Raw genomic sequence first — 13242 nt, forward strand, 5'->3', positions numbered from 1 at the left:
AGTTTGATGTCACCAATTTTACATGTCTTAACGAGGTCAAAATTGGGATAGAAGGTTGATCACAGTATCATCCTCATCATGCTGCTTTTTCTTCATGTTCACAGCAGGACGGCGGCCTCAGCCGGCGATCTCCAGTTACCCTGTCTTTCGCTAGCTGATTCCAACTTCCGCTTGAAAAGTTGCTAATTTCATCACTCCACCTAATTTTCTGCCGTCCTCGACTGCGCTTCCCTTCCCTTGGCACCCATTCTGCGACTCTAATGATCCACTGGTCATCTACCCTACACAATAAGTGTCCTGCCCAGCTGCATTTTTTTCTCCTAATGTGAACTAGAATATCGGCTACCCTTGTTTGCTCTTTGATCCACATCGATCTCTTCAATTTGCTTAACGTTACGCCTAACATATTTCCTTCCATCGCTCTTAGCGCGGTCCTTAACTTGTTCTCGAGCTTCCTTGTTAACCTATAGAGATGTATTTCTCTCTCCCTCGCATCAGACCAAGGAACCATCTACTGCTTAGCAAAAAGATTTATTCAGACAGTGTTGTACAAGTAGAAGCATGAATATAAATTCACTTCATAGCCAAGCTGCTTGGAAACCTGTTCATGAAACAAATGCAACTGTTTCCTTGTGGCAAATTAGGAAAATATATGGTCTTTATTTACATCAGAGTCATGGCAAAATTTAACTCAGAATCTTAGGACGCTTAGCTACGCTGTCAACACCACTATTGAATCCAATAAAAAAGCAAAAGAATCGCGTCTCAACATTCTTGGTCACAGTTATGCTTTTTGGGTTCAGGATTCCTGCTGCCCTGTTTTCTCTTGCACCAGATCGCAAGCGCGATAAACGAAACTAGCGCTGTTGCGAAGCCTGCTATTGCAAGACCAAGTAATATCTTGTTAAAAAGGAATGGCGATTCGTTTTGAGAGGAAAGTTCCTGCTCGTTCCAAGCGCTCGAAACGACGACGACGCTTGACATATCCGACATGAGACCAAACTCGTTAACTACGACTGCTGAGAGATACACTTTCCTTGTCTGGTCTTTCCCTTCGTGTATTTCCACAATTGGGGCTGGCAGTGCCACTTCAACTCTATGTGATGTTCTCGGCGGTCTTGGTAATAAATCCCCGTGAAGCACGTTTGCTTCGGTTAGGAGGTTTTGGTCTTCAAATGCATTTAACAAGCTTGTGTAGCTGGCACTCGTACGCAGCTGGACCGATTCGACTGAAAGAAAAGAAAGAAAGCCAATATTTTGGTTAGTATTGTGGGAGTCACCAAAGATTTCCTTAACTGGTGGCGTCACCACACAGCCGCTTCGAAAGCTGATATTAGACCAGTTTGATGAGTGCTGCGTGATATATATAACGCATCTTTACAAACAAGCTTGTAGCTTTCAGCAGAGCAGTCATTTATCGCAACCTTGCTAATAGAGACCTTTAGCTTGTCCGGTAATCGGGTAAACGCAGGCGGACTGGGCGTTGGGGCTGAGGCGTAAACGTGAGCGGCCTGGTGGCGCAGAGCTCAAACAGACAAAAACAGCTAATATTGCAGTAAGCGAGTGTATTCTACTTCGCTGCTGGTGGAAATTTTCGGTGGCAACACGATTACGCCACTGCCGAAAATTTACACCAGCCATATGATCAGCGTGGGATGTTTTGGGTTTCTTTCGTTTTTTTTCCACACCGCCATTTCACGCCGTTCATTATACCGGACGTCATGGAGGCCCGAATCCTTCTCACTGAGTTAATCACTGTAACGTAAAAGAGCAGTCATATGTGTCACTCGTATGTTAGAAAATTGTATAAATCAGCCTGTTTTTTATATCGAACACGTGAAACTTACTGACGGAAAGTGGTGAGAAACAACGGCCTCATAACAAACTGAACTTTTGATATACCGAACTTGGGTGTCCGCAGCAAGCGTCATAACGCCTCTGTCACTACTCGAGTGCGCAGGGTCTAAGGGATGCAATTTTAGAGTATTTATGTAACGCTTTCTCTTTTGTACTTATTTTCTGCGTTGGATATCCTTCGCCGGTACCGCGCCGACTTTCGGGGAACTGGGCTAGAGCAAGTGTACAGCCTCCGACATTTTTAGCTATATCGCGCGAGAACGCTATAATATGGTGGTACGCCGTCCTGAAGGGAACATCGCATTAGACGACTCTTGCACAGGAGAGTGCTTAGTGCACTTGAGAGTACTTCTGCTGGTTTCGCTGATTATCGCCGCTTTAAGACGCTAAAATGAGGCGTGGTGGACGCTCGCGCGATATAGCTAAAGATTCGGGAGGCTGTACATAATCTGGCGCGTCGGGATCGACATTCTTTGGGAGTATGAGAAACAGTAAGCCACGGTAAGGAAATACTGCTTACTATACCGGTAGTTTTGTTTTCAGTAAAGGACTTTTTTATTTGCTTCCTCTCCCCACTCGTGTATAACTAATTCCTCACAGAAGTTAGTTCTAGGCAGGTTTTGATTTAGCGCATTTAAAAAAAATGTTTGTTAAGAAAAGAAACTACGGCAATTTTCGTACCGTGTTTTTCTGGTCTGTTGCATTGTAGTTTGTTCTGTGATTTCACCAAAACAATATCTTCATTGCTTTTCCAGATTTTCGGAGAAATTAATTGTTATAATTTACTCCCTCGGAGAAATGACGTTCACTCCCCTCATGACTGGAGTTTTCATGTATAGTACGAAAGAGTCTAATGCTCGGATTCGGGTGGTATTAGATCATGCAGGTACGGATAAACATGCTACATATAACATATGAGATAGAACCACTGACAGGACATTTGGCGCCGAGACACCTGTCACTACGCAACACCATCCAAGTATCCACTCTACGAGTTATACAGCCATGTACTGAGCACCATGGCTCGCCTTCATTTTAGCTGTACCTTATTCGGCTACTAACAGTAATTGTTTCGCACATACGACATCTATCTGCCCATACTTTCGTGGCTGGCTAAGCTGCCCACAAATGTTAACTAGGGATAGTAAAGAAACAAAAAACATAATTTGGCCGCTGTAACGATGACAAATGTTTCGTGTTACCGTATGTGGACCAGTTCTGTTAAAGATGAAGAAAAATTGCATCTTTCACCACAAACAAAAAAAAGTAATTTTTAAGTTATAATTATCTTTGATTCTTCCGCTGAAATAAGATTTCTCTACTAATAATTGAACTTTTCCGTTATTGATTGTACTTTTTATATTTATTGTTTGCAGTGAACAACACTATTTTTAACGAATACACCTGTTCGGTATAACCGAGCTAGGCTCCGTGATTTGCGGGGCACCGATTTACCGACAGACAAAATGACACGTCACACAGCCATGGCAATGTTGTGACCTAGGCGGGTAAAATGACCCTGCTGTTTGGCCCCGCAGTTTTGCCAACGCCACTGTTGGCAGTACTTAATCAGCCGGCCTGAGGTCTGTGCAGGTTTGTGAAGTCAGTAAGCACGTCTGTTCTTGTATCTTGGGGCCGATCAATTCACTGCACACATGTGATGATGCTGAAGAAATGGGCATTAGCCAACCTTCATCTTTATATGAGCAATGGGTACTTCGCTTCAATATAAACTCATACAGCACTACTAAACACAGGCAAGCTAAACACACAGAACATGACATTCGGCGCAAATAACAAGAATCGAATTAACAGATTTTCCTTTAGCCTTCATTTTTTAGAGAAATTTCATTGTCTTCTTTCTTTCTTCCTTACTTTCTTTATTTCTTTCGTTTTTTTTTTACATTAACCCTGTTTGAATAAAAATTACAGAAAAGCTTTGCAGCATCTTTTTAGCAGTGTTAGGTCCAGTGTATGCAGTCTTGCTGTACTCTTTCACCAAATCTCACCCGCCGTGGTTGCTCAGTGGCTATGGTGTTGGGCTGCTGAGCACCAGGTCGCGGGATTGAATCCCGGCCACGGCGGCCGCATTTGGATGAGGGCGAAATGCGAAAACACCCGTGTACTTAGATTTAGGTGCACGTTAAAGAACCCGAGGTGGTGCAAATTTCCAGAGTCCCCCACTACGGCGTGCCTCATAATCAGATTGTGGTTTTGGCACGTAAAACCACATTATTTAATTTAATTTTCACCAGATCTCGACCATATTTTATAACACAAGAACGTTTCCGGAGGCATCGGCGATAAATGCTGCGAGGCGGTCAGATTTCTTTGATAATGTTCTACTATACAAATTGCTTCCTTGCCTGCCTATTTTATTTCTATATACCTATTTACATCTCTAAACTATGCATACATGTATAATAGTATAACTGCTTCAGTATGTTCGTGTCGTTGATCTTCCTCTTTCCCTTCCTCTATTCGGAACGATCACTACCGGTTTGCAGTGTTGATTTTTTTTTCAATAATCGCTGGTTTCCTTAGTATCTGCCTATGTTGTATCGTCTGTTAGACGGCAGCGCCTTAGTTTTGGCTTTAGCCTACATCCAACGATGAGCTTGCAGCTTAAGCTGGCAGAAAGCACGTGTCCCATGGTACGTGCTTTCAGTTTTTACACTGGTTCAATTTTGATGTTTCAGCTGATATTAAAGCAATCATCACTCTTACGTGCAAAAGTATATAAAGAAAGAGACAAATTACCGTCATTTCAGACGATTTCTCGAAAAACAGCACTGGTGAAGACTCACCTGTGCCTGTGTCCAGATGGCCACCAGGCCACGTCCATGAGAGACGAACACTCAGCGTTCCGTTGCACAAACGTGAACTGTCAATCACACGAAGATCGCGTATGTTTCCTGGTGGGACGCTCATTTCGTTCAGTTCAGTAGTTACTTGAAAGCTGCCTCCGACCGCAAACCTTTCGACTTGTAATAATGGAGCAGAACGACGCGACCGAGCACTGCGTCGTGGATTCGGCGTCGTGTATTCCGCTGACCCAAGTTGATATTCTGCAGAGAGAAATGCCGAGGACATTATTAAGCATGAAATGCTTTTACCTCCCTTGTCGGCGCCCTTCAAGTGACTTTGAGCCAAAAGCTAGAGCCGTGATCACCCGGGCACTCAAACGAGAACATCCGGGCAACCAATCAAAACTTCAGAAAATGTGGTGTATCGTCTCCAACCCATTGTACAGGACCACATTACATACTCTAGTTACTTCCCAAACAAGTTACAAACAATATTGCTTCCGATTTCTTCCTAATGTATGTTGACAATATCACGCAAACCGTAACATTTAGTACGCTGAAGTTTTATTTGATATTATCCAATACCGACGTTCAAAAGGCAGATGCAGGGCATCATACACTTTATTGTCATCTTTTGGCGCTGAGACAGGGTTGCCTGTGCTCTTTTCAGCGCCAGCGGTCCGTGAGTTGGCCGCACATTTGCAGCCGACCACTCAGACGCGACAGGGAGATAAAGTAGCGACAGACGCTGAGCGTGCTGCACTGTTGGAGATAAGCGGTTGAAGGCAGCGTCACCACAGGCCAGCAAAAGACGCCATAAGGTAGCCATGTGGTTTTGGAATTCGGGGAGAAATCTGGTTTAACTCGATTTTACTGAAACATGCTCGGGGTGTAAAATTCGAGTAAAATGGCGTTTTACCCGAAAACGAAAAACCCTAACTATATATAGGTTTAAAACGTGTTGAAATTTTCTTCTTTGCAGGCCCCTTTTCTCGTCACCGCCTCGAATTCTCGTCACCACTCTGAAAGCCGGAGCACCCACTGCCGTTACCAAATTATCGGGATCTACTGCCGACACAGCTACTAGGCACGTGCGATTGCGAAACTTATATCGGAAGCATCGACCAACCATCGACGACCAAGTCACGGACGTACCCCTACTTAAACTGGCCCCCGGATTCCAACAGACTCGTGCGGCGGGCACGGAACGCATGCACGCATGGTTTTCAACGTGTTCGTGTTTGCTTGCCTGCGGGTGAGACAGGACACTTGGTCAATTAGAAGTAATCATTTGTCACTGATCGTCGTGTCATGCCCCCGCACTCTAGCGTTGCTTGTATGTGATTGTTGGTCTGCTTGCCTCAAGCTTATCTCAAATGGTGATGTCGAGTTGAATCCGGGCCCGAGTTTAAATACAGATAAAAACCTTGAACAGATTTTGTAAACTTTCAAATAACATATTAAGACGTTAAGTGACATCAAACGTGATCAGGAAGCAGTTCAAAAAGAAGTCACGGAAAATAGTAGCACCATAAAAAATGCTAAGGACCGCTTAGCTAAACTTTAGTCTTTTTTTTCTAAACTCGATGACACACCATAAGGTGACTCGCCTAAATGAAACACTGTGCTATCTAGAAAAGTTAACAGTGGCGTAGCCAGAAATTTTGTTTGGGGAGGGGGCTCAGGTTGCAGCGCGGCCTCCTCCTTATAGAATTTGTCGAGGGATCAAATGCATGAATAATAACTGCATTGCCAATTTCATTGTATATTAGATGCTGCAAACGAATTATTGAACGCTATGCACTGTCCATTAAAATATGTATGTTTTCATAACAGAATTTATTCATATGCCCCAAAAATTGTGGCAGAAATAACTGATATCAATGCTTCCGTGTTTTTTTTTTGTCTAATTAGTAAGTAAAGACAACATCACATGAACTTTAGAACTATTGACCCTTTTCGCGGAGCAGTTTGTTTTAGAGAAACGAGATGGCGCTCACGGCGGCGCGCCATACCTCTCCTCAGCGACCGCGCACGAATACGAAACCTTTCCCGCTTCTATCTTGCTTCTGTGCGATGAGCTGTCGGAAATGCAACTGAGTTTTCGCTCATACACTGTGCTCCAATCATGCTAGATTGACCCATGTGGATTGAAGACGTGTGCAGTAGCCGGCTGCAAAAATAGTGACTGGCATGTTAAGGAATAGAATGAATCTGTGTGGCGAAGTTCGCGGACCGCTGCTGCAACTGTCCGAACGTGTTACTGGCACTTCGTGATGTACGGCTTTCCTCGAGGATACAGAAATTTGCTCATACGCCAGAAATGTATCGCTAACCTTCAAAGAAGGGGCTTCATCCCCAGAACGTCGGCAACAGTGAGTACCACTCGTTAAACAATGGCAAAGGGAGTAGCGCCGCTTCCTGTCAAAGTAAGTTTCGCACGCGTTATCTATACAGATCTGTCCAAATGGCAGGAAAACTTACGCCCACTCTATCGCCGACGTATCAATAATAAGTGAATGGACGCACACTTGAATATATGCGCACTGTATAGACACAATAAATGACGGACTACACCTATGGCGCACCAATGGTCGAAGCTGAATGTTTCGTGACGGTCCACAAGAGTAAGCAAGTTACTAGCTGTAATATATATTTGCTACAACGTATTACAATGTACAAAACAGCTACGTTTCAAGCCTTGTGCGCAGCAAGAAGAAATCTATCGGATTCGGAAGTGAGCAGACCCGCGAGCGATTAGGCAGAAAATAATCAGATAGTGGCCGCACCGAGGAACTTCACTGAGTCAGAAACTGACAAGCCACTGCTTCAAAATATTTGGCGAATAAAGAACAAAGAGCACAACACCCTAATCCTGACTGAATTCATAATCGCAAAGCTTGGAATGCATATTTAGCCCCGCTTTTAGAAGAAGCACCATATAAACTGCCTGCGCCGTTTGGACATAGCTCAATCAGCTCCGAAAGCGCTTTTGCAAGTTCTCTGAAGCTGTGATCAAAGCTTCGTGTCGTCCACCTAGTCACCGTCTACGATATCTCCGAAAACAGAGGTTTTCTAAGCCGCGCCGGCGTCATACACTTCCATTGTAAACAAGGAGGCAACGGAGGCAGTTGAGGCAAGCAATGGACGCGTCACCACGTGATCAAATATGGCAGCGCCCACGGGATCGCCGCGAAAAGGGTCAATATCAGTTCGAAACCAGCAAAGCAGTGCATGCAGCTTATATGAAAAACGTAAAGGCCATGAAATGAATCTTCTTCTTTCTGGGGTTTTACGTGCCAAAACCAGTTCTGATTATGAGGCACGCCGCAGTGGAGGGCTCCGGAATAATTTTGACCACCTGGGGCTCTTTAACGTGCACTACAACGCAAGCACACGGGCGTTTTTGCATTTCGCCTCCATCGAAATGCGGCCGCCGCGGCCGGGATTCGATCCCGCGATCTCGTGCTCAGCAGCGCAACGCCTTAGATGAAATGAATCAGTTGAGGACAAATATTTTGATGAATCGTTGTCATTCAAGAACCTTGTTTACATTTTTCTACATATGCAACGGCCAGGAAGAAACCTCAATGACGATATCCCTCGTTGCAATCGATTGCGCAGGAGCAGCTGTAATTCGTCGTGTATTGTAATTACACCGAGATAATACTCGCAGCAGTGAGTACAAATAAAAAGTGGAAGTTCTGCAAAGTATATATTAGAAATGCGAAGATAGAATGGAATATACAAATGTGAAGATACAACTCGCTAAAGGGCAAAAACAAGAGTCGCTGGAAACAAAGTTCACTGCTTGTATACACAAAACCTCGCAATAAGATATTTAAGTATACGTATGAGTCTCCAATAAATCTACGTATTTAAGCAAACGTCAGTGTATATAATGCGTCAAATACGACAAATAAACATGTTGCTCAGTCACAGATAGTAAACTTTGCGCACAGAAAGACAGATGATCCTGGCAAGAACATAACTATGATCGCAGAAATCGTGATATGTACTTGGGCCATGCAGCGGTCGCGACAGTGCCATGTGGGTTGAATAATAGAGGATTAATGCATAAATCAGTACGAAAATGTGCAATTTAACTGCCTGCACAACGCCAACAATTATTCTGCACCCAAAATTAAAGGAGGGTATTCCTTCGTTTCAAAAAAGAAATAAAAGCAGGTAGCTGAAAAGGAAAGAAAAGGACAAACGAAGGCCACAGATGATGCGGTAAGTTGAACTACCCAATATCCGAGTGTTTTTGGCGAACGCCGCGTGGGCCGGGCTTTCAATGAGCAAGGTCGGTCAAAATTGGTTATGTGGTATCCTCGTAATTTTTGTATTCGCGTGATAATTGTGATCATGATGCTAGCTGCTAGAATAAACGGCGAAAATTTCTGCGATTTTCAAAGCTAATGAGCGGTCATACGTTTTCATAATTAAGAACTTATGGACCTGAAGGAACAGTGCTTTTTACTTGCATTGATTTTTGCTGCTTCGCTATCTAAAGGACAAACTTCTCTCGGCGGGAAAGTTGAGCGAAGCGGTCAGTGACTTCGGACACGTTGATGCCGACGTCTCTTTGGGTGTATAGAAGCGCCAGCCTAACCATGCGTTCCACAGACATTGTAGAGCGCAAGTAGTTTTTTAGTTAAAAAAATATTCTCTCTGCGCTGGCAGTGGTCACTGGAAGGGTGACTAGGGGTGCGATCTTGTACGCGTTCCAAAATGGAACGGAGGCGGTCCGTTCCATCGAGCCGCACACGATTGGTCAATTTGATCGGCACGGTTCAAACTGACCAATCATGTGCGGCTCACGGTTCAAATTGACCAATCGTGTGCGGCTCGATGGAACGGACCGCCTGTGTTCCATTTTGGAACGCGTGCAAGATCTCACCCCAGAAGCTGCAGCAGTGTTTACACATTTACATAGAACCTGCTGTCGCAGTGAGAGATGGGCATCTATTCCGGTGCTAAAACCTAAAACACTCCCTTGATGTCGTTGGCATACTTGTTTAGGTACCTTGCAGAAACAGTAGGCTGTTCGATTCTAGCGATGTCCGTCGTTTCGTCAGGAAGTATGGAGAAGCAGCCTGCTTTTGAATCTAAGCTTTCTTTGATAATGTCACCACAAATTTCTATAATTTGGTTTTGTGCGTCCGGGCTTAAATACGAGGCAATACTGGGGCAACTTTCCAAATGGGCCTTCAGATATGTATCTCCACAATCAGCTCGCATGCGAAGAAGCACTCTGACAATGCCTGTATTTTCAGCAGGGGCATTGCTTAAATCCATAGGGCCCCTGTCCCTGTGGCCACGGAGAGCCAGACCTTGTCGCCCGCAAAAAAAAAAATCCTCAATAATAGGCCGTTCACTTTCTTCTGTTTTCTCATATTTTACTTTGCCTGCCCTGGTCCAGCTGATCAATCACATTGGGCACGCTTCCTGAAAATGTTTTGGAGAAAATTATCAGCTGCTAGCTGACAGTCACGGTGGTATTTAGTATTTTCGTGTGTGTGGGAGATTGCGAGCGCGCGCTTCCATTTATGGAACGGCTTGGACACGAGCGTTCCAGTGCGCGCATGTTGGCCCAAGTTTACAAGAACATTAACCCCATGAAGTTCTAGAATTGAAAATCTTTTAAAGCATGCCTTTGGAAAAATGAACTTTATACCCATAAAGTTTCGTAATTGAAATCCATGCGCTCCGTATATTCCGCGGCCGCTGCCAGATGCCGCAACGCGCCCGCTCGCTATCGAAAAGCCGTTGAAAGTTTGTGCTCGGATGGGGCTCCTTGCGTTACCTGACTCCAGGTGCAAGGGCGTTGTAACGAAATCCAGCCCTAGTTCACAATGTTCGTGCTGAAATGTCTTTTCGAGCGTGAAAAGGACATTGTAGGCAAAATCCAGAATGATTGCCGGCGTCGGTGGTAGTTTTGGTCGGCGGTGCATGCCAGCACAAAAAAATTTCGGGGGGGGGGGGGGGGGGGGGGCTGAAGCCCCATCAGCCCCCCCCCCCCCCCCCCTGGCTCGGCGCCTGAATGTTAACTATATGAAAAATCGCCACCTCCGCAATAACCTTATCATCTTCGGTCTTCCTGAACAAGATAATGAAACAGAGGCAGATTTAGCAAGACTGACGCAGACAAAAATATTTTCTGTGACTCGTACTTCTCCCCGCAACATTTCTTACTTCTCCCTGCAGCATTGACCGCATGCACCGTTTCAGAAAAAAAGCAGTTGAAAGAACGACCACTTATTTTCGGGCTATATGACTTCAAAGAAAAGCAGGAAATTATGCGCAGTTGCTCCTAGTTGAAAGGGATGAACATTTCGATTAGCGACGGTTTTTCAAAGAAGGTGTTACACACCAGAAAGTGCATCTCGGAAAGCGGTAAAAATTTAAAGTCGAGTGGAAAGCGAGTGCACCTAATTTATGACAGGTTTTATGTTGACGGCAAGGCGTATTACTGGGACGATGACACTGCCACAGGTAGGGCCTGTCGGGAGCCTAGTCATTATGACAAAAATAGTAGCGTAGGTGGCAGAGAAAAGTCCTACGAGAGAAAAACATCTCTGATGGCAGTCAAGAGTGTCCCTGACAGGCTAGCAGTTCTAAACATCAATACACGGAGCATATGCAACAAATCATCACTCTTAGAAGCTGTTCTCTTGGAACATGAGCCGTATGTCGTAATCATGACTGAAACCTGGTTAAATGAATCATATGGGAGTGCCTATTTTCTTCCTCCGAACTGCTCAGCTTGTCGCAAAGACCGAAGATCCAGAGGAGCAGGTGTTCCTATTGTTTATAAAATTTCAAGAGTCTTCACTGAAAATGTATACCCTCCACAACTGGAGTGTATTGTGGGCACCATAGAGATCGGTAGTCTGTATTTTGTCATTGTTGCAGTATATCGCCCCCCTGGCACCACCGCCGAATGCATGCTATTACTTAATGAATTCATATTTGACAAGTTTGGCGACAGCAACTGTAAGATTTTAATGACCGGAGATTTTAATTTACCGCATATTTACTGGGTATATTATCGGGAAAGTCAAAATAATCTTGCCACGTCTCGTGTTCTTATGAATGTGACTTTCTCCCTTGACTTAACACCAATTGTAACTTCTTTTTTTTTTCGATAAGGACTTGCCCTTAAGGCATAGTTCGTGATGTGTATATGTGTATTATCTGTGTGCTGTGAGGCCTGTGTTGTGTAGGAATTGAAGCAGTGTTTTGTGGAATCTGTTATCATGTATCCAGCGGTAATAGTGGGTTGCCACACAGTAGCGGAGGCCGGCTTGCAGTAGGAGACGCAAGTGTTCTGATTGTAAGCCTGTTCATGTCAATATTAGCTGGTATGCATCTACTTCCATCGCAGGGACGGAGTAGTATGGACACGTAGCACCCAGTGGTAAATGCGACCAGTTCCACCTTGAGGTCACAGCCGGTGTAAGGGCAACCCCCGCCCGAAGCCTCCTAAGCACAACTTCCTCCGCCCTACTAAGGTGAAAGGGGAGGGAGCAGACACACGGTGGGGTAAGAGAGCGTGTGTCCTGCCGGATAAAATTTTTGCGGGCTCAGAGTGAGTTAAGTGGTTGAGGTGGGAGGGGAATAGACGGAAGATATGGATTAGGAGGGCAGTGTACCTGCTGGTCTGCAGCAATGTTGTGAGTGTTCGCTGCTTGGCCTTGAATCCAGTGTACCTTGACGCAAGTAGCTGTTTTTACTATTCATATTGTGTATTTTCTCGCAGAATTCCATCGCCTTGTCAACCTTCTTGAGTTCCTCAATATGCGCTAACGAAACAGTGAAGATATCTAGTTGTTTAATTGTAGGCAGCTTAGATGTGGCATCTTGCACAGCGTCATGGGTTGCTTGAAGTTCCATTACTAGAGCCCTGGCTTCCGTAGATAATTAACGCTGGTGGACGCCGATGGAATAATGCGTAGTACTGAGAAATGATGTCCTCCCGCCGACTGGGAGAATAGCAGCATCCGTATAGACTTTGCAGGTGTTAGCGCATGATGCATCGATGATATTGTGTTCTTTACCTGTTAACAAAGTTACGGCACAGCGATACCTGTTGTATCGCTGCGCCGTAACTTTGTCGGCTTATTAGTTGTGATGCTGGTGAATTCCCCGGGAGGCATTGGATAGGGCTGATTGTCAATCCGAGAGCCGCGTTGAAAATGAGCATGCAAAGCAGCAAGAGCCGAAACAAGTTGCTTTTTTTATTTCACGTGCTTTTTCACGTTGCAAGATTAGTTCTGTAATTGTGTTGAGCTGGGAATGTTCCTGTAAGGTTGGTATCGGAGTGATGCGGGGTAGTACTGTGATTGTGCGCATAGCATCACGATTAATCGTCTCCAACTGTTCCAGCTGTGCCAAAGTCAGCCATTGAAATTAGGCCTGCAATAAAATTGGTGGCTGCAAGACTGCACGTACCAGCCGTCGAGCTACGTCAGTACGAGCTCCAGCTGCTTTTGCTAAAGTGTTTTTGTCGAACTCTGTCTGATTTTACGGAGCCAGTGTGCTCCACGGCCGGAGCGGTAAATATCAAGACCCA

At 44.9% G+C, this 13242-nt stretch overlaps 1 protein-coding gene across 1 annotated transcript in view; it reads right to left on the reverse strand.

The window, feature by feature from the left end:
* Positions 1 to 545: 545 nt before the first annotated feature.
* Positions 546 to 13242, reverse strand: part of LOC119440243 (calcium-activated chloride channel regulator 1) — a 201956-nt gene continuing 189259 nt past the window's right edge. The window contains exons 8-9 of the mRNA XM_049662829.1: positions 4665 to 4925; positions 546 to 1229 (exon numbers count right to left, since the gene is read on the reverse strand). Coding sequence (XP_049518786.1) covers positions 766 to 1229; positions 4665 to 4925 — 725 coding nt within the window. The 3' untranslated portion in view covers positions 546 to 765. The remainder of the gene's footprint in view (positions 1230 to 4664; positions 4926 to 13242) is intronic.

This window comes from Dermacentor silvarum, chromosome 2 (assembly GCF_013339745.2).
Source record: "Dermacentor silvarum isolate Dsil-2018 chromosome 2, BIME_Dsil_1.4, whole genome shotgun sequence".
In the NCBI taxonomy this organism is placed as follows: Eukaryota; Metazoa; Arthropoda; class Arachnida; order Ixodida; family Ixodidae; genus Dermacentor; species Dermacentor silvarum.